General features: G+C 38.1%; 1 protein-coding gene across 1 annotated transcript in view; it reads left to right on the forward strand.

Annotated features, from left to right (window-relative positions):
- Nucleotides 1–25088, forward strand: part of LOC124622611 (oxysterol-binding protein-related protein 1-like) — a 170642-nt gene that overhangs the window by 41778 nt on the left and 103776 nt on the right. Inside the window, exon 5 of the mRNA XM_047148377.1 lies at nucleotides 15242–15439. Coding sequence (XP_047004333.1) covers nucleotides 15242–15439 — 198 coding nt within the window. The remainder of the gene's footprint in view (nucleotides 1–15241; nucleotides 15440–25088) is intronic.

Genomic DNA, 25088 nt, shown 5'->3' on the forward strand with positions numbered 1-25088 from the left:
AGAAACTGGGAGTTGGATTTTATGACCACCAATCAATAAGCACTCAAGAAGGGAGCGTTGAAGTTAACATGGACCTGAACCCACAGCTGTGATGGCTCAGGCAATGGTGTACAATATTGTGAGAAAGAGGCCTGATGACCTGCACATTTAGAGCGAGGGCTGATTAAGTGTCCTATCCCACAATCAGTTCCAGGCCAGTAGACATAGTGTCAGGCCAGTATCCTCATGTGCAAGATGTCCCAGCGAAGAATGTCTTTGGAACAACCACCTGTGGAACAGCGTTCCTGTGGCAATAAGAGAATACCATTGAGAGGCATGAATCTGTGTCTCAGCAAAAAATAATTGCAGACGGGATCCAATGAACAAGCCAGAGGTCTCCCATGCCACTCTTGCTGAACATATTGTTGCACTTGACGAAGGACAGAGTTGGAGGTCATAGCGTGAGTGATGCGAGAACTGCTAATAGGGAATCCACCAACTGTCCAGCTATCTTCCTCGTCGAGATAAAAACTAAATACTTTATCTTGATCAAAATTAGGGTCAGGTCCCATCAGAAAAAGCAAAAGACCATCGCATTAGAGTGCTGAACAGTGGGTATGAAATGAAGCTCATAATTATGTCTGCTGTGAAACAGGGCCCACCGTTAGTCCATGAGTTGTCTTGTTAGGTAAATGTGTCACAGACTAAAAAGAGACACCAATGGCTTGTGATCAGTCACCAATGACAGTGAGATGCGGGCGTAACTATAGGTTACCATATCTACCATTATAAGGACAATGGCTATGCTACCAAAGTGCTCTGCGTTACCACCTAGACATCCTGCAGTGTTTGGAGCTACAGGCATCAGTATCACCAAAAGTTCACATGGAGGGCATACCATTAAGGCTCATAGTTAGTGTCCTCAGGTCTTTGACAAGTGCACTGTCAAAAGAGGTAGTCACCACACAAGGTGCTCCAGTGGGACACAGCTGTCACCAGATCGAAAATTCAACACATTTTGTGGATATTGTCAGAACATTAAAATCAGACACTGGTAACATATTGGCACTTTTTAAAATTATTATTATTATTTCTTTACTATCTCAGACGTTAAGTCTGGTTAAAAATGGAAAGTGACGCGGACCTTGATCAAGCGTCACTTCCTTTTAACTGTACGGTATATGTTATATTGCATTTAGGAACTTTCGGGTAATTGAACGTGTATCAATAATTACGGATTTCTGTAGTATATATATAAGTTTGGATGTAGCTGTATTGCATTGATGTACTGGTGGATATTGTGTGGTATGACTCCTGTAGTTGATAGTATAATTGGTATAATGTCAACTTTATCCTGATGTCTCACGTCCTTTACTTCCTCAGCCAGTTGGATGAATTTTTCAATTTTTTGTCCTGTTATCTTCTGTATATTTGTTGTATTGGGTATGGATATTTCGATTAGTTGTGTCAATTTCTTCTTTTTATTGGTGAGTATGATGTCAGGTTTGTTAAGTGGTGTTGTTTTATCTGTTATAATGGTTCTGTTCCAGTATAATTTGTATTCATCGTTCTCCAGTACATTTTGTGGTGCATACTTGTATGAGGGAACGTGTTGTTTTATTAGTTTATATTGTATGGCAAGTTGTTGGTGAATTATTTTTGCTACATTGTCATGTCTTCTGGGGTATTCTGTATTTGCTAATATTGTACATCCGCTTGTGATGTGATCTACTGTTTCTACTTGTTGTTTGCAAAGTCTGCATTTATCTGTTGTGGTATTGGGATCTTTAATAATATGCTTGCTGTAATATCTGGTGTTTATTGTTTGATCCTGTATTGCAGTCATGAATCCTTCCGTCTCAATGTATATATTGCCTTTTCTTAGCCATGTGTTGGATGCGTCTTGATCGATGTGTGGCTGTGTTAGATGATACGGGTGCTTGCCATGTAGTGTTTTCTTTATTTATATGAGTGATTGCTTTGTGTATTTTGCTAGTTTCTGCTCGTTCTAGAAAGAATTTTCTTAAATTGTCTACCTGTTCATAATGTAGGTTTTTTATGTCGATGAATCCCTTTCCTCCTTCCTTTCTGCTTAATGTGAATCTTTCTGTTGCTGAATGTATGTGATGTATTCTATATTTGTGGCATTGTGATCGTGTAACTGTATTGAGTGCTTCTAGGTCTGTGTTACACCATTTCACTACTCCAAATGAGTAGGTCAATATTGGTATATCATAAGTATTTATAGCTTTTGTCTTGTTTCTTGCTGTCAATTCTGTTTTCAGTATTGTTGTTAGTCTTTGTCTATATTTTTCTTTCAGTTCTTCTTTAATATTTGTATTATCTATTCCTATTTTTTGCCTGTATCCTAGATATTTATAGGCATCTGTTTTTTCCATCGCTTCTGTGCAGTCACTGTGGTTATCCAATATGTAATCTTCTTGACTATGCTATTTTTCTTACATTTGTCTGGTCCAAAAGCCATATTTATATCATAGCTGAATACTTCTGTTATCTTTAGTAATTGGTTGAGTTGTTGATTTGTTGCTGCCAGTCGTTTTAGATCATCCATGTATAGCAAATGTGTGATTTTGTGTGGGTATGTTCCAGTAATATTGTATCCATAATTTGTATTATTTAGCATGTCGGATAGTGGGTTCAGAGCAAGATAGAATCAGAAAGGACTTAATGAGTCTCCTTGGTATATTCCATGCTTAATCTGTATTGGCTGTGATGTGATATTTTTTGAATTTGTTTGGATATTAAGTGTGGTTTTCCAATTTTTCATTACTATGTTTAGGAACTGTAGCAATTTGGGATCTACTTTGTATATTTCCAATATTTGTAGTAACCATGAGTGGGGTACACTATCAAAAGCTTTTTGGTAATCAATGTATGCATAGTGTAGTGACCTTTGTTTAGTTTTAGCTTGATATGTCACCTCTGCATCTATTATCAGTTGCTCTTTACATCCTCGTGCTCCTTTGGAACAGCCTTTTTGTTCTTCATTTATAATTTTGTTCTGTGTTGTATGTGTCATTAATTTCTGTGTAATGACTGAAGTTAATATTTTGTATATTGTTGGTAGGCATGTTGTGGGGCGATATTTAGCTGGGTTTGATGTGTCTGCTCGATCTTTAGGTTTCAGATAAGTTATTCCATGTGTAAGTGTATCAGGGAATGTGTATGGGTCTGCAATGTAACTGTTAAATAATTTATATTTAAAAACAAAGATGATGTGACTTACCATACGAAAGCGCTGGCAGGTCGATAGAAACACAAACAAACACATACGTACACACAAAATTCTAGCTTTCGCAACCAATGGTTGCTTCGTCAGGAAAGAGGGAAGGAGAGGGAAAGACAAAAGGATGTGGGTTTAAAGGGAGAGGGTAAGGGGAAAAAGGGACAGGTATACACTCGCGCGCGTGTGCACACACACACACACACACACACACACACACACACACACATCCATGATGGATATGTGTGTGTGTGCGAGTGTATACCTGTCCTTTTTTCCCCCTAAGGTAAGTCTTTCCGCTCCCGGGATTGGAATGACTCCATACCCTCTCCCTTAAAACCCACATCCTTTCGTCTTTCCCTCTCCTTCCCTCTTTCCTGACGAAGCAACCATTGGTTGCGAAAGCTAGAATTTTGTGTGTATGTATGTATGTGTTTGTTTGTGTTTCTATCGACCTGCCAGCACTTTCGTATGGTAAGTCACATCATCTTTGTTTTTAAATATATTTTTCCCGCGTGGAATGTTTCCCTCTATTATATTTATATTGTTAAATAATTTACTTGGATGTGAATGTGTTGAGGTGAACTTCTTTAGCCAGAAATTTGCTATATTATCTTTTCCAGGGGCTTTCCAATTGTGAGTAGAATTAATTTCTTGGGTGACTTCATGTTGAAAAATTATCACTTCAGGCATTTGTGGTATCATCTTGTATGTGTCTGTTTCTGCTTGTATCCACCGTGCATGCCTGTTATGTTGTACCGGGTTTGACCGTGTGTTGGTCCAGAAGTGTTCCATGTCTGTTATGTTTGGCGGATTCGCTATTTTAATGTGTGTGTTATCTATTGTCTGGTAAAATCTCTTTTGGTTTGTGTTGAATGTTTGGTTTTGTTTCCTTCTATTTTCACTTTTTTTGTATCTTCTAAGTCGTTTGGCCAATGCTTGTAATTTCTTCTTCTTTTCATCTAATTGCTCTATCGCTTCTTGTTGTGAGATTTTACCTAACCTTTTTCTCTTTTTTTGTGACATCTCATTTCTTATAAATTGTGTTAGCTGTCCGATGTCTTTTCTCAGTTTTTCTATTCTGATCTGTAGCCTGTGTTGCCATGCTGGTTTTGTGGGTTTCTTCTGTGTGTTGGTTGGTTCTGATCTCTGCCTAGTGTGTATATTTAGTGTAGTGAGTGCTCCTATATAAACCAGTAGTTGTAACTCTTCCATAGTTGTGTTTTCATTTATTTTGTTGTGTATGATTGTGTTGATAGTTTTTATTGTTGTTTCGACTTGTGGGTTATTTGGCGGTCTATGCAAGAATGGTCTAATGTCTGTATTTGTGTCTTTGTATTCTATATATGTCAGCTGAAATTTTTCTTCTGTATCTAACATGTGTGTCACTTTGTGTTCTATTTGTGCTTGTTCTGGTGGGTGTCTTACGATTTCTTTTCCTCTGATTGTTTAATTGATGCATGTTGTTCTTTGTTTGTTTACTCTGGGATGTTTGAGTCCATTACTGTATTTTCTGCTTCTTCTGATTGCACATTATTTGTTCCAGCATTTGTTGTACTTGTTGTTTGATGTTTTCTAATTCTGACTGGGGTATCCTGTTATTTTTGATTATTACACGGATCTGATCAGCTAGTCATTGTTCTGTTATAAATTTTAATTCTGGGTATCTGGTAATAAATGTCGTGTATACTTGTAATCTGTATCCAGTTGTGTTGGTTCCTAGGTTTGTTGCTTGGTAATAACAGAACATGAGGTGTCGATTAACTTAATCTGACCATCTCATCCTCTGTCTTTGTTTTCCTTCTAGGGTGGTTGTAGGAAACATATCCTGCAAAACACCTCTACTTGGATTTAAATCATTTTCCAGTTGGCTAACAGTGTCGTTACCAGTGTGAGTGGGCATAGGGTTCAAGCGTCGTCCCCGACCATGACGGCGCTTGTCCGAGGCTTCTTTAGTTCTGTCCTGAACCAACTGATCACACTAAAAGGGGGGGGGGGGGGTAAGCCTTATTAGTGGTTTGTTCTTTTCGTCGCCTTTTACGACTGGCAGAACATACCGGAGGCCTATTCTTTTCCCGGGCCTCCCCGGGGTTTATTATTATTATTATTATTATTATTATTATTATCTTTCCTTTCTCAGACCTTAGGTCTGGTTCGGAATGAAAGTGACGCGGACCTTGATCAAGCATCACTTCCTTTTAACTGTACGGTATATGTTACATTGCGTTTAGGGACTTTCGGGTAATTGAACATGTATCAATAATTACGGATTTCTGAAGTTGTATATATAAGTTTGGATGTAGCTGTATTGCATTGATGTACTGGTGGATATTGCGTGGTATGACTCCTGTAGTTGAAAGTATAATTGGTATAATGTCAACTTTATCCTGATGCCACATGTCCTTGACTTCCTCAGCCAGTTGGATGTATTTTTCAATTTTTTCTCCTGTTTTCTTCTGTATATTTGCTGTATTGGGTATGGATATTTCAATTAGTTGTGTTAATTTCTTCTTTTTATTGGTGAGTATGATGTCAGGTTTGTTATGTGGCGTTGTTTTATCTGTTATAATGGTTCTGTTCCAGTATAATTTGTATTCATCATTCTCCAGTACATTTTGTGGTGTATACTTGTATGCAGGAACGTGTTGTTTTAAAAGTTTATGTTGTAAGGCAAGCTGTTGATGTATTATTTTTGCGACGTTGTCATGTCTTCTGGGGTATTCTGTATTTGCTAGTATTGTACATCCGCTTGTGATGTGATCTACTTACTGTTTCTATTTGTTGTTTGCAAAGTCTGCATTTATCTGTTGTGGTATTGGGATCTTTAATAATATGCTTGCTGTAATATCTGGTGTTTATTGTTTGATCCTGTATTGCAATCATGAATCCTTCTGTCTCACTGTATATATTGCCTCTTCTTAGCCATGTGTTGGATGCGTCTTGATCGATGTGTGGCTGTGTTAGATGATACGGGTGCTTGCCATGTAGTGTTTTCTTTTTCCAATTTACTTTCTTTGTATCTGTTGATGTTATGTGATCTAAAGGGTTGTAGAGGTGGTTATGAAATTGTAGTGGTATAGCCGATGTATTTATGTGGGTGATTGCTTTGTGTATTTTGCTAGTTTCTGCTCGTTCTAGAAAGAATTTTCTTAAATTGTCTACCTGTCCATAATGTAGGTTTTTTATGTCGATAAATCCCCTTCCTCCTTCCTTTCTGCTTAATGTGAATCTTTCTGTTGCTGAATGTATGTGATGTATTCTATATTTGTGATCGTGTAAGTGTATTGAGTGCTTCTAGGTCTGTGTTACTCCATTTCACTACTCCAAATGAGTAGGTCAATATTGGTATAGCATAGGTATTTATAGCTTTTGTCTTGTTTCTTGCTGTCAATTCTGTTTTCATTATTTTTGTTAGTCTTTGTCTATATTTTTCTTTTAGCTCTTCCTTAATATTTCTATCATCTATTCCTATTTTTTGTCTGTATCCTAGATATTTATAGGCATCTGTTTTTTCCATCGCTTCTATGCAGTTGCTGTGGTTATCCAATATGTAATCTTCTTGTTTAGTGTGTTTTCTCTTGACTATGCTATTTTTCTTACATTTGTCTGTTCCAAAAGCCATATTTATATCATTGCTAAATACTTCTGTTATCTTTAGTAATTGGTTGAGTTGTTGATTTGTTGCTGCCAGTAGTTTTAGATCATCCATGTATAGCAAATGTGTGATTTTGTGTGGGTATGTTCCAGTAATATTGTAACCATAATTTGTATTATTTAGCATGTTGGATAGTGGGTTCAGAGCAAGGCAGAACCAGAAAGGACTTAATGAATCTCCTTGGTATATTCCACGCTTAATCTGTATTGGCTGTGATGTGATATTATTATTATTATTATTATTATTATTATTATTATTATTATTATTATCATTCTTTCGTTGGTCATCAGTGTTCGTCTCCAAGAAATATATTTCCCTGAACAACATGTTGAACACCATATTAGGTTGTATGTATCACTGCTTAACAGCAATGTGCTTCCTTCTGGATGTGAAATACTATTAGGATTCAGTCAAGTTTGTGATGGACTCGCCTCTATCATATGTTGTGGTGAACTTCTGCATTGAGTAGTTTCATGAAATCACACTAAAGATAGTGGCACACCCACTTAAGTATTTGTAACAATAGGCAGATGATATGTTTGTAGTGTGGCAACAAACATAATAGAGACTTTCTAAATTAATACTTTGATCTCTTAAATGATTTTCATAAATGTGCCAAATTCATTATGGAAGTTGAGAATAGCAACTGTTTCCTGTTTCTGGAGGTACATTTGGAATAATAATAATAATAATAATAATAATAATAATAATAATGGGATACCCCAGTCAGAATTAGAAAACATCAAACAACAAGTACAACAAATACTGGAACAAAATAATGTGCAATCAGAAGAAGAAGAAAATACAGTAATGGACTCAAACATCCCAGAGTAAACAAACAAAGAACAACATGCATCAATTAAACAATCAGAGGAAAACGAAATCTTAAGACACCCACCAGAACAAGCACAAATAGAACACAAAGTGACACACATGTTAGATACAGAAGAAAAATTTCAGCTGACATATATAGAATACAAAGACACAAATACAGACATTAGACCATTCTTGCATAGACCGCCAAATAACCCACAAGTCGAAACAACAATAAAAACTATCAACACAATCATACACAACAAAATAAATGAAAACACAACTATGGAAGAGTTACAACTACTGGTTTATATAGGAGCACTCACTATTCCCTGATACACTTACACATGGAATAACTTATCTGAAACCTAAAGATCAAGCAGACACAGCAAACCCAGCTAAATATCGCCCCACAACATGCCTACCAACGATATACAAAATATTAACTTCAGTCATTACACAGAAATTAATGACACATACAACACAGAACAAAATTATAAATGAAGAACAAAAAGGCTGTTGCAAAGGAGCACGAGGATGTAAAGAGCAACTGATAATAGATGCAAATTCAAATAATATCACATCACAGCCAATACAGATTAAGCATGGAATATACCAAGGAGACTCATTAAGTCCTTTCTGATTCTATCTTGCTCTGAACCCACTATCCAACATGCTAAATAATACAAATTATGGATACAATATTACTGGAACATACCCACACAAAATCACACATCTGCTATACTTGGATGATCTAAAACTACTGGCAGCAACAAATCAACAACTCAACCAATTACTAAAGATAACAGAAGTATTCAGCTATGATATAAATATGGCTTTTGGACCAGACAAATGTAAGAAAAATAGCATAGTCAAGGGAAAACACACTAAACAAGAAGATTACATATTGGATAACCACAGCGACTGCATAGAAGCGATGGAAAAAACAGATGCCTATAAATATCTAGGATACAGACAAAAAATAGGAATAGATATTACAAATATTAAAGAAGAACTAAAAGAAAAATATAGCCAAAGACTAACACAAATACTGAAAACAGAATTGACAGCAAGAAACAAGACAAAAGCTATAAATACTTACGCTATACCAATATTGACCTACTCATTTGGAGTAGTGAAATGGTGTAACACAGACCTAGAAGCACTCAACACACTTACACGATCACAATGCCACAAATATAGAATACATCACATACATTCAGCAACTGAAAGATTCACATTAAGCAGAAAGGAAGGAGGAAGGGGATTTATCGACATAAAAAACCTACATTATGGACAGGTAGTCAATTTAAGAAAATTATTTAGAGAACGAGCAGGACTAGCAAAATACACAAAGCAATCACTCATATAAATACATCGTCTACACTACTGCAACTTCATAACCATTTCTACAACCCTTTAGATCACATAACATCAACAGATACAAAGAAAGTAAATTGGAAAAAGAAAACACTACATGGCAAGCACCCGTATCATCTAACACAGCCACACATCGATCAAGACGCATCCAACACATGGCTAAGAAAAGGCAATATATTCAGTGAGACGGAAGGATTCATGATTGCAATACAGGATCAAACAATAAACACCAGATATTACAGCAAGCATATTATTAAAGATCCCAATACCACAACAGATAAATGCAGACTTTGCAAACAACAAATAGAAACAGTAAGTAGATCACATCACAAGCGGATGTACAATACTAGCAAATACAGAATACCCCAGAAGACCTGACAATGTAGCAAAAATAATACATCAACAGCTTGCCTTACAACATAAACTTATAAAACAACACGTTCCCACATACAAGTATGCACCACAAAATGTACTGGAGAATGATGAATACAAATTATACTGGAACAGAACCATTATAACAGATAAAACAACACCACATAACAAACCTGACATCATACTCACCAATAAAAAGAAGAAATTAACACAACTAATCGAAATATCCATACCCAATACAACAAATATACAGAAAACAGGAGAAAAAATTGAAAAATACATCCAACTGGCTAAGGAAGTCAAGGACATGTGGCATGAGGATAAAGTTGACATTATACCAATTATGCTATCGACTACAGGAGTCATACCACACAATATCCACCAGTACATCAATGCAATACAGCTACATCCAAACTTATATATACAACTACAGAAATCTGTAATTATTGACACTTGTTCAATTACCCGAAAGTTCCTAAATGCAATGTAACATATACCGTACAGTTAAAAGGAAGTCACGCTTGATCAAGGTCCGCGTCACCTTCCATTTTTAACCAGACATAACGTCTGAGACAAGAAAGAAATAATAATAATAATAATAATAATAATAATAATAATAATAAACCCTGTGGGGGCCTGGGAAAAGAATAGGCCTCCGATATGTTCTGTCAGTCGTAAAAGGTGACGAAAAGGACAAACCACTAATAGGGCTTGCCCCCCTTTTAGTGTGATTGGTTGGTTCAGGACACAACTAATGAAGCCTCGGACAAGCGCTGTCACCGTCGGGGATGATGCTTGAACCGTATGCCCGTCCACAATGGTAACGGCACTGCTAGCCACACGGAAAATTATTTAAATCCAAATAGAGGTGTTTTACAGGATATGCTTCCTGCAACCACTCTAGAAGGAAAACAAAGACAGAGGATGAGATGGTCAGATGAAGTTAACTGACACCTCATGTTCTGTTATTACCAAGCAACAAACTTAGGAACCAACACAACTGGATACAGATCACAAGTATACACTACATTTATACCAGATACCCAGAATTAAAATTTATAACAGAACAATGACTAGCTGATCAGATCCGTGTAATAATCAAAAATAACAGGATACCCCAGTCAGAATTAGAAAACATCAAACAACAAGTACAACAAATACTGGAACAAATAATGTGCAATCAGAAGAAGCAGAAAATACAGTAATGGACTCAAACATCCCAGAGTAAACAAACAAAGAACAACATGCATCAATTAAACAATCAGAGGAAAAGAAATCGTAAGACACCCACCACAACAAGCACAAATAGAACACAAAGTGACACACATGTTAGATGTAGAAGAAAAATTTCAGCTGACATATATAGAATACAAAGACACAAATACAGACATTAGACCATTCTTGCATAGACCACCAAATAACCCAAAAGTCGAAACAACAATAAAAACTATCAACACAATGATACACAACAAAATAAATGAAAACACAACTATGGAAGAGTTACAACTACTGGTTTATATAGGAGCACTCACTACACTAAATATACACACTAGGCAGAGATCAGAACCAACCAACACACAGAAGAAACCCACAAAACCAGCATGGCAACACAGGCTACAGATCAGAATAGAAAAACTGAGAAAAGACATCGGACAGCTAACACAATTTATAAGAAATGAAATGTCAGAAAAAAAAAACGAAAAAGGTTAGGTAAAATCTCACAACAAGAAGTGATAGAGCAATTAGATGAAAAGAAGAAGAAATTACAAGCATTGGCCAAACGACTTAGAAGATACAAAAAAAGTGAAAATAGAAGGAAACAAACCAAACATTCAACACAAACCAAAAGAAATTTTACCAGACAATAGATAACACAAACATTAAAATAGACAATCCACCAATCATAACAGACATGGAACACTTCTGGAGCAACATATGGTCAAACCCGGTACAACATAACAGACATGTACGGTGGATACAAGCAGATACAGACACATACAAGATGATACCACAAATGCCTGAAGTGATAATTTTGCAACATGAAGTCACCCGAGCAATTAATTCTACGCACAATTGGAAAGCCCCTGGAAAAGATAAAATAGCAGACTACTGGCTAAAGAAGTTCACCTCAACACATTCACATCTAACTAAATTATTTAACATTCCATGTGGGATAAATGTATCTAAAAACAAAGATGAAGTGACTTACCAAATGAAAGCGCTGGCAGGTTGATAGACACACAAACAAACACAAACATACACGCAAAATTCAAGCTTTTGCAACCAACGGTTGCTTCATCAGGAAAGAGTGAAGGAGAGGGAAAGACGAAAGGATGTGGGTTTTAAGGGAGAGGGTAAGGAGTCATTCCAACCCTGGATATGGATATGTGTGTGTGTGCGCGCGAGTGTATACCTGTCCTTTTTTCCCCCTAGGGTGAGTCTTTCCACTCCCGGGATTGGAATTACTCCTTACCCTCTCCCTTAAAACCCACAATCTTTCGTCTTTCCCCCTTCTTCCCTCTTTCCTGGTGAAGCAACCGTTGGTTGTGAAAGCTTGAATTTTGTGTGTGTGTTTGTTTGTGTGTCTATCAACCTGCCAGCGCTTTCTTTTGGTAAGTCACATCATCTTTGTTTTTAGATAAATTATTTAACAGTTACATTGCAGACACAGTCCCTGATACACTTACACAAGGAATAAGTTATCTGAAACCTAAAGATCAAGCAGACACAGCAAACCCAGCAAAATATTGCCCCATAACTTGCCTACCAACAATATACAAAATATTAACTTCAGTCGTTACACAGAAATTGGTGACACATACAACACAGAACAAAATTATAAATGAAGAACAAAAAGGCTGTTGCAAAGGAGCACGAGGATGTAAAGAGCAACTGATAATAGATGCAGAGGTGACATATCAAGCTAAAACTAAACAAAGGTCAGTACACTACGCATACATTGATTACCAAAAAGCTTTGGATAGTGTACTCCACTCATGGTTACTACAGATATTGGAAATATACAAAGTAGATCCTAAATTGATACAGTTCCTAAACATAGTAATGAAAAATTGGAAAACCACACTAAATATCCAAGTAAATTCAAATAATATCACATCACAGCCAATACAGATTAAGCGTGGAATATACCGAGGAGACTCATTAAGTCCTTTCTGGTTCTGCCTTGCTCTGAACCCACTATCCAACATGCTAAATAATACAAATTATGGCTACAATATTACTGGAACATACCCACACAAAATCACACATTTGCTATACATGGATGATCTAAAACTACTGGCAGCAATAAATCAACAACTCAACCAATTACTAAAGATAACAGAAGTATTCAGCTATGATATAAATATGGCTTTTGGAACAGACAAATGTAAGAAAAATAGCACCGTCAAGGGAAAACACACTGAACAAGAAGATTACATATTGCATAACCACAGCGACTGCATAGAAGCGATGGAAAAAACAGATGCCTATAAATATCTAGGATACAGGCAAAAAATAGGAATAGATAATACAAATATTAAAGAAGAACTAAAAGAAAAATATAGACAAAGACTAACAACAATACTGAAAACAGAATTGACAGCAAGAAACAAGACAAAAGCTATAAATACTTATGCTATACCAATATTGACCTACTCATTTGGAGTAGTGAAATGGTGTAACACAGACCTAGAAGCACTCAATACAGTTACACGATCACAATGCCACAAATATAGAATATATCACATACATTCAGCAACAGAAAGATTCACATTAAGCAGAAAGGAAGGAGGAAGGGGATTTTTCGACATGAAAAACCTACGTTATGGACATGTAGTCAATTTAAGAAAATTCTTTCTAGAACGAGCAGAAACTAACAAAATACACAAAGCAATCAATCATATAAATACATCAGCTAAACCACTGAAATTTCATAACCACTCCTACAACCCTTTAGATCACATAACATCAACAGATACGAATAAAGTAAATTAGAAAAAGAAAACACTACATGGCAAGCACCCGTATCATCTAACACAGCCACACATCGATCAAGACGCATCCAACACATGGCTAAGAAAAGGCAATATATACAGTGAGACAGAAGGATTCATGATTGCAATACAGGATCAAACAATAAACACCAGATATTACAGCAAGCATATTATTAAAGATCTCAATACCACAACAGATAAATGCAGACTTTGCAAACAACAAATAGAAACAGTAGATCACATCACAAGCGGATGTAAAATTCTAGCAAATGCAGAATACACCAGAAGACATGATGGTGAAGCAAAAATAATACATCAACAACTCACCATACAACATAAACTAATAAAACAACACGTTTCCACATACAAGTATGCACCACAAAGTGTACTGGAGAATGTTGAATACAAATTATAATAGAACAGAACCATTATAACAGATAAAACAACAACACACAACAAACCTGGTATCATACTCACCAATAAAAAAAAGTTAACACAACTAATCGAAATATCCATATCCACTACAACAAATATACAGAACTGAAAAATACTTCCAACTGGCTGAGGAAGTCAAGGACATGAGGCATCAGGATAAAGTTGACATTATTCCAATTATACTATCAACTACAGGCGTCATACCATACAATATCCACCAGTACATCAAGGCAATACAGCTACATCCAAATGTATATATACAACTACAGAAATCTGTAATTATTGATACATGTTCAATTACCCGAAAGTTCTTAAATGCAATGTAACCTATACCGTACAGTTAAAAGGAAGTCACGTTTGATCAAGGTCCGCGTCACTTTCCATTTTTAACCAGACATAACATCTGAGAAAGGAAAGAAATAATAATAATAATAATAATAATAATAATAATGGTGATAATGTGATGCTACTCTGAGCACATGGGTGGTGGGAACCAAACACATGTAGTAGAGCATGGCGATCATTACAGTAATGTTGCTGTATGTGCTGTTTGCCAGGGTAATACATGCTACCCATTCTTCATGTGTCCAGTCATACTTTATGATAACTCTGCAATCATCATGCTAACAAAGAAAAAAAAAAACAAAAAAAAAAAAAAAATTTTGTTGTTCAAATGGGACACACCATCTAACCTAATAGGTCTTACCAGTTATACCTGTGATAGGATAAATTTTGCACTGAAGGTGATTAAAAGGATGTGAAACATATAGCAAAGAAACGGATGAGGAGACATTCAGTTTGATTAGGTTTTTGTCAGTATTGTTATTCTGATTGTCATGGGAACAGCTGAGGACCTCATTTCAGAAGCTGGCTTTATAAAATTATAACTCCAACATGAAAGGTTGTTGAAATACTCAGTATAGTACAATGGTGAGAGGTACAAATCCTTCAACCTCTTCCTCTATTTTTTCACAGAAGAAGGAAATTAAAGTTCAATAAATGTTTCCCTCTGCTTTTGTATGCCTCTTCATCAGTGTGCTGTGGCTTCATAAGTAGACATTTAGTTGTCTTTATTTGACTATTCTTTATTGATGTCCAGTAAATGGAATGGAAATATTGTGAGTTGTGTAGAGCTTTAAAGTAATATCCAATCTCTTTTTCCATTGTGTTGGTAGTTAGAATAGGTTATGTTAATTTAATGAAAGCTATTTACATCAAACTGTTTCAGAGAATCTCATTTAATTTTAAGTAGGTTTCATGCTGTTTTTATTCTGCACACTATATGCAAACCTCAACTGAAAATTGTTATTTTAACACACACATAGTTCCTTAAGAAAACTGTAGTAAATCTGATGTATTCTGTTGTAGGACATTGTTGTTCTCCTGTTACAAAACAATGCAAAAGTCGATGTAATAAATGGAGAAGGCCAAACACCAAGAGACTTGGCCAAAAATGAAGATGTTGCAAAACTGCTTTGGGCTGCAGAAAAAACAGACATGCGCCACAAAGAGGAAAGGCTCCTTGCAGCAGCGAGAGAAGGGGACCTAGACACTTTGAACATTTTGGTAATTATAATATTAAGAACTTGCTGGATGTGTTTTTTCTTGCACTGTAATCCAGTATAATTTGCTTAATTTTCAAGAGATAACTACTCACCTGTGAACCATGGACCTTAATGTGGTGGGGTGGATTGTGTGCCTCAACAATACAGATAGCAGCACCATAGATGCAGCTTCTATGGAGGGGTATCTGTTGAGAGGCCAGACAAATGTATGGTTTCTGAAGAGAGGCAGCAGCCTTTTCAGTAGTTGCAGGGATAGCAGTCTAGAGGACTGACTGATATGGCCTTGTAACATCAACCGACATGGCCTTGCTGTGCTGGTACTGCGAACAGTTGTAAGCAAGGGAAAATCACTGTTGTTGTTTTTCCCAAGGCCATACAGCTCTGCTGTATGGTCAAATGATGATGGCATCCTTTTGGGTAAAATATTCTGGATGCAAAGTAATCCTACACTCAGATCTCTGGGCTGGGACCACCCAGGAAGATGTCATCATCTGGAAAAACAAAACCGGCAATCTATAGGTTGGAATGTTAGATTTCTTAATTGGGCAGGTTGGTTAGAAAATCGATAAATGGAGATGGATAAGTTGAAGTTAGATGTAGTGGTCATTAGTGAAGTTCAGTGGTAGGATGAACAGGACTTCTGGTCAGTTGAGTACAGGGTTATAAATACCAGATCAAGTAGGGAGTAGGTCTAATAATGAGTAAGAAAATAGGAGTGTGGATCAGTTACTATGAAGAGCATAGTGAATGAATTATCACAACCAAGACAGGTACAAAGCCAACACCTCCCACAATGGTACATGCTTATATGCCAACTAGCTCTGCAGATAATGAAGAGATTGAAAAACTGTGCGCTGAAATAAAAGAAATTATTCAGCTAGTTGAGGGATAGAAATTGAATTGTGATAGGAGACTGTAATTCAGTAGTAGGTAAAGAACATATATACTTTGTTCTGAAAAGACAATGCTCTACATGGGCTCAGAAAGAAGTTATAGAATGGATAACACAACTCAGTAACATTGTTTTCTCAAAGAGGATGGTCTACATTGTGCTGCACAGATGACTTAGAATGTATACACCTTCGTATATCCTTATAAAGTTATGAAACAAACAAATAGATTGAACTATCAAATCAATTTTATTCATGTTACAATTTATTGAAGTGCCGAATACCTGGATCCTCAACACTAACATGCTAGAAAAATATGTGCAGCAGAACTGACTTGTTCATAGCATTAGAATATTTTAAATGACAGTAACACACACATTTTATTCATGTAAAGTTCAGTTATTAATTAAAGTGGCCAGTCTTTATGCAATGAAAAATAATCAGCACAAGTCTACAAGCCAGCATGCACAATTACAGTGGGAAATAATTTGTTCTGTTGTGGCATAAAACAATGTCTCTACTTGTACGAAAATATCACTGCTCTCATTTACCATGATACAGTTCAAATTTACCACAGTCCTTCAGTAATTTGATGAGTATAATTACAGTCCAGTGGTCCATTTAAGACAGCGCAGAATATGAATCACTGAGTCGAACAACAGTTCACTATGACGACGATGGTAGTCTGCAGTACTTGTTGATCACATTGCAGTTCACTTTTAAAAAAAATCATTTATTTAGATTACAGATATCACTTGTTGGTAGTTAACATTAAAGTTTTTCAGTTTTGCGGTTGCCAATGTGCATATATTCCATTATATAATGCACATTACTGCGGAATGATTCAACAATGAGCACCTGTCTGACGTAGATGTTACTTGTTTACTTTCAGACTGCAGACTGACCCTTTCATGACTGAGACTGACGTAGGAATGAAGTTTTTTTTTTGAAACTTACTAATGGTTTGAAAAATGGCTAGTTTGGAATTAACTGCTTTTGATGCACTACATGAACTAATATGATTTTGTTTTATAGAAAATGTTGCTATTCAGCAATTTAGAAAAATATATGGAACTATTATCCTTATGCCATTGTGAATCCCCTCATTTATATGAATGAGTGCAATATTTCAAAACACATGAAATTATTAATTAGTGAGTTAATTAATTTTACTGAAGTCAGACGGAACAGAAAAATTAATGTAACAAAAGATGTTAGGTAAAGGTTGGAATCTAGCCACGATTACTACAAAATCAGCAGTGCAAAATGGTCTTAGCAAGAAACTTTGATGTTAATTATTGTATAAGATAATTAGCATTAGGTAATTTAAAACACTTTACAGGAAAGTGTGAATCCTAAACTTTTGAATAGTATAGGCCACTTTCCTGAAATATAAGTATTAGCTAAAAGGTTTCTATATGAGGCAAACAGCAGTGCTAACTTCAAGTAATTGTAACTTTTAAGTAATATAGCTGTAATGGAAAGAAGATAAAAATTAGTAAAAAAATATTGATTATTTTTTGGAGTAGAAAAACATAACAAAGGATCCACCTGCTTTGTCACATAACCGTACATTGGTTGTACAGATAGGGTGTAAAGGGTGATTCAGCTGCCTGTACTGATCCATTTTATACAACCTGCACTACATCTGTTTCAGGAGTGTTATCCAGACAGGTGACAGCCACATAATAGATATAAGTTCCTTCTTAGAGCTGAAAATATGAATGTATGACTCACTGCATTAATATGCTAATGTAATTTCATAAACAAAATTTGTACAATAGGTCTAAGATGTCTCTGTATATTCTACCAGTTATGCTGCAACATTTTGCAATGTGCTTCACATCTCCAGAGAGAACTGGCCAACAACATTGTTCTGTCATATGGGGTTGCATAAAACCTCCCATTTTGATATCTCGTGTTAATTTCATTGTTTCCGATGAAACACACTTTATAAGGCAGTGTTTTTGAGCCATTATGAATGGTTAGGTACTATAAACAGAGTAAAGTTACAGAGACAATCAAACCTGCATGACTACACTGCTAATTACACAAAGAAAGATTGGAGACACTTGGATAAGAATGGAGGAAGTAAAAACAAAATCAAAACCAAACAATGGAAAATCCAGGATGGAATGTAACAACACTATGAAAAGGATAGTTGCTACTCACCATATAGCAGAGATGCTGAGCTGCAGATGGGCATAACAAAGTGACTGTCACAGAAGAAGCTTTCAGCCAACAACGTCTCTATTATCAAAAATAGACCCCCCCCCCCCCCCCCCCCCCCCACACGTGCAAACACAAATCGGACACACATGATCAGCTGAAGCCAGACTACGAGCAGCAGCAGCAGTAGCAGTGCATGATGGGAGAGGCAATTGGGTGAGGGTAAAGAGGAAGCTGGGTTGGGAAGGGGGAGGGATAGCAGGGTAGGGGTGAGTGACAGTGGGGAGCATACAGGGACGAGGTGGAGAGAGCAAAAGGCAGCTAGGTGCAGTCAGTAGGTTAGGCGGAGGGTGGGGGAGGGTAGGGAGAGGGGGGTAGCAGAGAAGGAGAGAAGTAAGAAGACTGGGTACATTGGTGGAATAGAGGGCTGTGTAGAGCTGGAATGGTACCAGGGATGGGGCTAGATGGGTGAGGACAATGAGTAACGACGGTTAGGCCAGGAGGGTTACAGGGAAGGAGGATATATTGGAGGGACAGTTCCCATCTGCACAATTCAGAAAAGCTGGTGTTGGTGGGAAGGATCCTTATGGCACAAGCTGTGAAGTAGTTATTGAAATGAAGAATGTCATGCTGAGTGAGAGGGTGGTCTAGTTATTTCTTGGGCATAGTTTGCTGGTGGCATACATACCAACAGACAGCTTGTTGGTTGTCATGTGCACATGGAATGCAGTGCAGTGGTTGCAACTTAGCTTGTAGATCACATGACTACTTTTTCAGGTAGAAGAGATGTGAGGTAAGGGGTTGAGAGCAGGGGTTGTGCAGGGATGGATGAGTATGTTGTGTAGGCAGAATACCACTGTGTGTGGGGTGGGATGGATAGTGGGCAGAACATTTCTCATTTCAGGGCACAACGAGAGGTAATCAAAACCCTGACGGAGAATGTAATTCAGTTACCCAGTCTTGGGTGATACTGGGTTATGAGGGGGATGCTCCTCTGTGGCTGGACAGTGAGATTGTGGGAGGTGTTGGGTCACTGGAAAGATAAGGCATGGGACATTGGTTTTTTACAAGGTTGGTTTCATAATTACAGTCTGTAAAGGCCTCAGTGAGACCCTCAGTATATTTCGAGAGGGACCGTACATCACTGCAGTTGTGATGGCCACAGGTGGCTAGGCTGTATGGAATAGACTTGTTCACATGGAACAGGTGGCAGCTGTCGAAGTGTAGGTATTGCTGATGGTTTCTAGGTTTGATATGGACAGAGGCACTGCTGTAGATGTTTTTGAGGTGGAGTTCAAAGTGTAGGAGGGTGGCTTATTGGATTGACTAGGACTAAGTGAAGCAAATGGGGGAGAAGGTGTTTAGGTTCTAGAGGAATGTGGATAGTGTGTCCTCATTTTCAATCCAGATCGCAAAGATGACATCAGGGAATCTGAACCAGGGGAAGGGTTTAGGATTCTGGATGGTTAGAAGCATTCATTTAGACGGACCACAAATAGGTTGGCATAGGATGGTGCCATGCAGGTGGCCATAGTCGCATCCCGGATTTGCTTCGAAGGAGAAGTAATTGTGGGTGAGGATACAGTTGGTCATGACAACTAGGAAGGATGTTGTTGGTTTGGAATCATTTGGGTGTTGGGAAAGAGTGTTCAATAGCAGTGAGGCCATAGTAATTAGAGATGTTAGTGTAAAGGGAGGTGGCTCAATAGTGATGAGCAGGGAACTGTGTGGTAAACGAACAGGAACTGTGGAGAGTCGGTGGAGGAAATTATTTTATATAGGAAGGCTGAAGGTGTTGGTCTACGAGAGCAGAGATTCTCTCAGTGGGGGTACAGTAACCACTCACAATTGGGCATCCTGGGTGGTTGGGTTTATAGACTTCAGTAAGCATGTAGGAGTGTGGGGTGTGGTAGGGGCGAGGAGAGAGATGGTTGTGGGGAGAGTTTCTGGTATGAGACTAAGGAGTGGAGGAGAGACTGGAGATCCTGCTCGATTTTTGGAATGGGGTCTCTGTGGCAAGATTTGTAGGTGGATGTATCTGACAGCTGGTGAAGTCCTTCTGTCAGGTAATATTTGCAGTTCAAAAGAACAGTGGCAGCCGGAGATCGGTAATTTCCTTGTAAGGCCATGTGGGGAGCTTTCCATGAGACAAGCAACAATGCAGGAACAGTATGTGGGACTGGATTCTGGCTAGGGATATGGAAACTTTTCTGTATTGATGCAGGAGCAATGATCCGTGCTGGATGGGAAAAAAATGTTAAAAATATATAAATAACATAGAATTACATTTAAAAAACCCAAAAATACACTCAATATGCGTGAAAAATCACAAAAAGAATGAAACAGATGAAATACGGGGAAAAAAGATGAAATCTTAGGGAGTACGATAATAGTGAAAGGCGAAAACCTACTAAAATTAAAAACAAAGATGATGTGACTTACCATACGAAAGCGCTGGCAGGTCGATAGAAACGCAAACAGACACATACATACACACAAAATTCAAGCTTTTGCAACAAACTGTTGCCTCATCAGGATAGAGGTAAGGAGAGGGAAAGACGAAAGGAAGTGGGTTTTAAGGGAGAGGGTAAGGAGTCATTCCAATCCCGGGAGCAGAAAGACTTACCTTAGGGGGAAAAAAGGACTGGTATACACTCACACACACACACACACACACACACACACACACACACACACACACACATCCATCCACACATATACAGACACAAGCAGACATATTTAAAGACGCAGGTCTTTAAATATGTCTGCTTGTGTCTGTATATGTGTGAATGGATATGTGTGTGTGTGAGCGTATACCCGTCCTTTTTTCCCCCTAAGGTAAGTCTTTCTGCTCCCGGGATTGGAATGACTCCTTACCCTCTCCCTTAAAACCCACTTCCTTTCGTCTTTCCCTCTCCTTCTCTCTATCCTGATGAGGCAACAGTTTGTTGCGAAAGCTTGAATTTTGTGTGTATGTATGTGTCTGTTTGTGTTTCTATCGACCTGCCAGCGCTTTCGTATGGTAAGTCACATCATCTTTGTTTTTAAATATATTTTTCCCGCGTGGAATGTTTCCCTCTAATATATATATATATATATATATATATATATATATATATATATATATATATATATATATATATATATAAAATGGGGGTTGAAAGTCTGAGGGTGGATAAGTGTGAAGGATGAGGACGGCAGATGTGACTGGATGAGGTGAGTAGTGGTGTAGAATGGAGGAGTGGGAGTTGGGGAGTGGTTGGTAGGATGAGATACAAGATCATGAGGAAATAACATGCGAAAATATGGGGGAGTGATGCAGGGAGAGTGATCCGTTTGAAGGTATAGGATTAATGATATCGGTGGGAGTAATATAGGAAATAAGATGCTGCACCAACAGTCAGCATGGTCTTGTAGCCAGCTGTTGTGCACAGTCAAAACTGTTGATACAGTGTGGCTCATAAGTAGTGTGCGCAGTGTGGTTTGTAAGGTACCAAGAGAAATATAGGGAAAAAGAGAAAGGACAGACAGACATTGAGTGTAGTAATGCATTAGAAAATAGTAATGAAGGAAAACAGCACTGGGTTAGGATGGAAAAAAGAAGAAACTGTCAGGCAAAATCAAACAATGGAAAATCCAGGATGGAATGTGACAGTATTCTGAGAAGGATAGTTGCTACTCACCATATAGCAAACATGATGAGTCGTGCACACACACACACACACACACACACACACACACACACACACACACACAAAACTCACACACCTACTCATGGGTCATGTAGAGGAATCCTTTTTAAGCACCCAGAATCATAAACCCCTCACCTGGTTCAGATTCATTGGTGACATATTTCTGACCTGGATTGAGGATGAGCAACCCTAATAACATCCCTCCAGAACACCAACACTTTCTCCCCCATTCGCTTCATCTGGTTCTAGTCAATCCAACAAGCCACCTTCCTACGTGTAGAACTCCACCTCAAAAATGGCTACATCAGTACCTCTGTCCACATCAAACCTATTAACCATCAGTAATGCCTACACTTTGACAGCTGCCACCCATTCCCTACCAAGAAGTCCTTTCCATACAGCCTAGCTACATGTGGCCATCATGTCTGCAGTGACGAGCAGTCCCTCTCGAAATATACAGAGTGTCTCACTGAAGCCTTCACAGACCGTAAATATCCTTCCAAACTTGTACAAACATACATCTCCCATGCCTTATCTTTCCAGTCTCCCACCACTTCCCAAAGCCACACCGTCCAGCCACAGAGGTGCATTACCCTCATAACTCAGTACCACCCAGGACTGGAGCAACTGAATTACATTCTCCGTCAGGGTTCTGATTACCTCTCATTGTGCCCTGAAATGAGAAATGTCCTTCCCACCCCTCCCATGGTGGAATTCCGCCGTCTACTGAACCTACACAATATACTCCTCTATCCTTACACAACCCCTGCTCCTAATCCCTTACCTCATGGCTCATACCCCTGTAATAGACCTAGACACAAGACCTGTCCCATACATCCTCCCACCACCACCTGCTCAGTCCGGTCACTAACATCACCTATCCCATCAAAGGCAGGGCTACCTGTGAAACCAGTCATGTGGTCTATAAGCTAAGCTGCAACCACTGTGCTGCAGTCTATGTAAGCATGACAACCAACAAGCTGTCTGTCCACTTGAATGGCCACCGACAAACTGTAGCCAAGAAACAAGTGGACCACCCTGTTGCTGAACATACTGCCAAACATGATATCCTTCATGTCAGTGACTGCTTCGCAGCCTGTGCCATATGGATCCTTCCCACCAACACCAACTTTTCTGAATTGTGCAGGTGGGAACTCAAGTCCTACAGACTGTAACCCTCCTGGCCTCAACCTTCATTAGTCATTACCCTAATCCACCTAGCCTCTTCCCTGTTCCTATTCAAGCTCTACACAGCCCTCTATTCCACCAATGCACCCAGTCGTTTTACTTCTCTCTTTTCCTGCTACCACTGCCCCCTCCCTCTCCCCCACCCTTTGTCTAATCTACTGACTGTACCTAACTGCCCACCCTCTCTCCACTTAATCTCTGCACTCTCCCCAGCAGCACTTCACTCTCCCCCACCCATACCCTGTTATCCCCCCCTCCCCCACCTCAGCCGCCTCCTTACCCACCCAGTTGCCTTTCCCAGCATGTGCAGTTGCTGCTGCTTGTAGTCTGGCTTCAGCTGTCTTGTGTGAGTTGCACTAATGTGTGTATGTGTATATGTGTGTGTGTGTGTGTGTGTGTGTGTGTGTGTGTGTGTAAGGGGGGGGTGAGCGGGGGTGGCGGGAGGGGGGGGGGTGCACGCGTGTGTGTTCTTCTATTTCTGACAAAGGCCTTGTTGGCTGAATGCTTATTTTGCGACAATATTTTTGTTCTGCCTATCTGTGGCTCAGCATCTCTGCTATATGGTGAGTAGCAACTACCCTTTTCATGATATGGAGGAAGTAAGGAATATCTCAGCGCCCCCCCCCCCCCCCCCAAAAAAAAAAAAAAACGATTTAGCTCATAGCCAGTCCTCACTTGTATTTTGAAACTGTGATTCCATTTGCCAACAGTCGCCCAAAGCTTTGAGAAGGAATTAATATTGATTACATGGCTACTGTGTGTGTGTGGATACCATTCTTGCTACGGATGGAGTGCGGGTTCCATGGATCAGATTGAAGGTGGTAGCTGAATCACCCTATGTATTCCAAAGTCAAGATAATCATATATTTAACTTCCTACATGAATCACAGACAAGGGGTAAGTACAATTTTCATAAAACATGAATTCAGATATTACGTATGTAAATGAAATATATACTAAAACTGTCCACCAATAAAAGCTATAAAATTATACACACCATATAAAGAAATTACAAACAGCAATAAAATTATCAAAATATGCTTAAGTAACTCCATGTTATACACAACTTGTAAATATATAGTTTGTGTTACTGTCATATAGAAAGAAAAGTTTTTTTACTATTTGACAAATATACAAAAGAAAAACATTTTAGACTGACCAAATAACTCAGTTTATTTATTATCGACTTATTCTATTCAAATAATTCGGTTTTACACAGTCCATCACTGGAGGTCCAAGACACAGTTCCATCTTTGCTCACTGTCACTCCTTGAAGGTGGTCACCATCTGTCATTATACGTGAAAAGAAAAGCAAACAAAAAACTCTACATTTGCACACTAGTAATTTGTAAACTTATCCCTGTAAGAAAATATTTCATATGCTCTAACAACCATGACAGATTTTACATATGAAGTTTGATCCAAAGTAATGAGATTGTTTTATTGCATGGACTTTATATATCCAATTTTCAATTTTTTTTATGTTGGTGATACACATGTACCTGATGTATGTTTGCATTTTCAGCTGGTTTGAGTATTTGATTTACTGTTGGCAGCTGAAGAGGTTGTACGTTTTTGAATAATTGGCAAATTTTTATTTTTTTACAAAAAATGGATCAAAGAATTTGGGTTAAATTTTACTTGAAAAATGGAATCAAGTGAGCACCGCATTCAGAATGTTGACTATGTCTTTTGGCTAATTAACTGTGAG

Source organism: Schistocerca americana, chromosome 1, assembly GCF_021461395.2.
Source record: "Schistocerca americana isolate TAMUIC-IGC-003095 chromosome 1, iqSchAmer2.1, whole genome shotgun sequence".
Taxonomy (NCBI): Eukaryota; Metazoa; Arthropoda; class Insecta; order Orthoptera; family Acrididae; genus Schistocerca; species Schistocerca americana.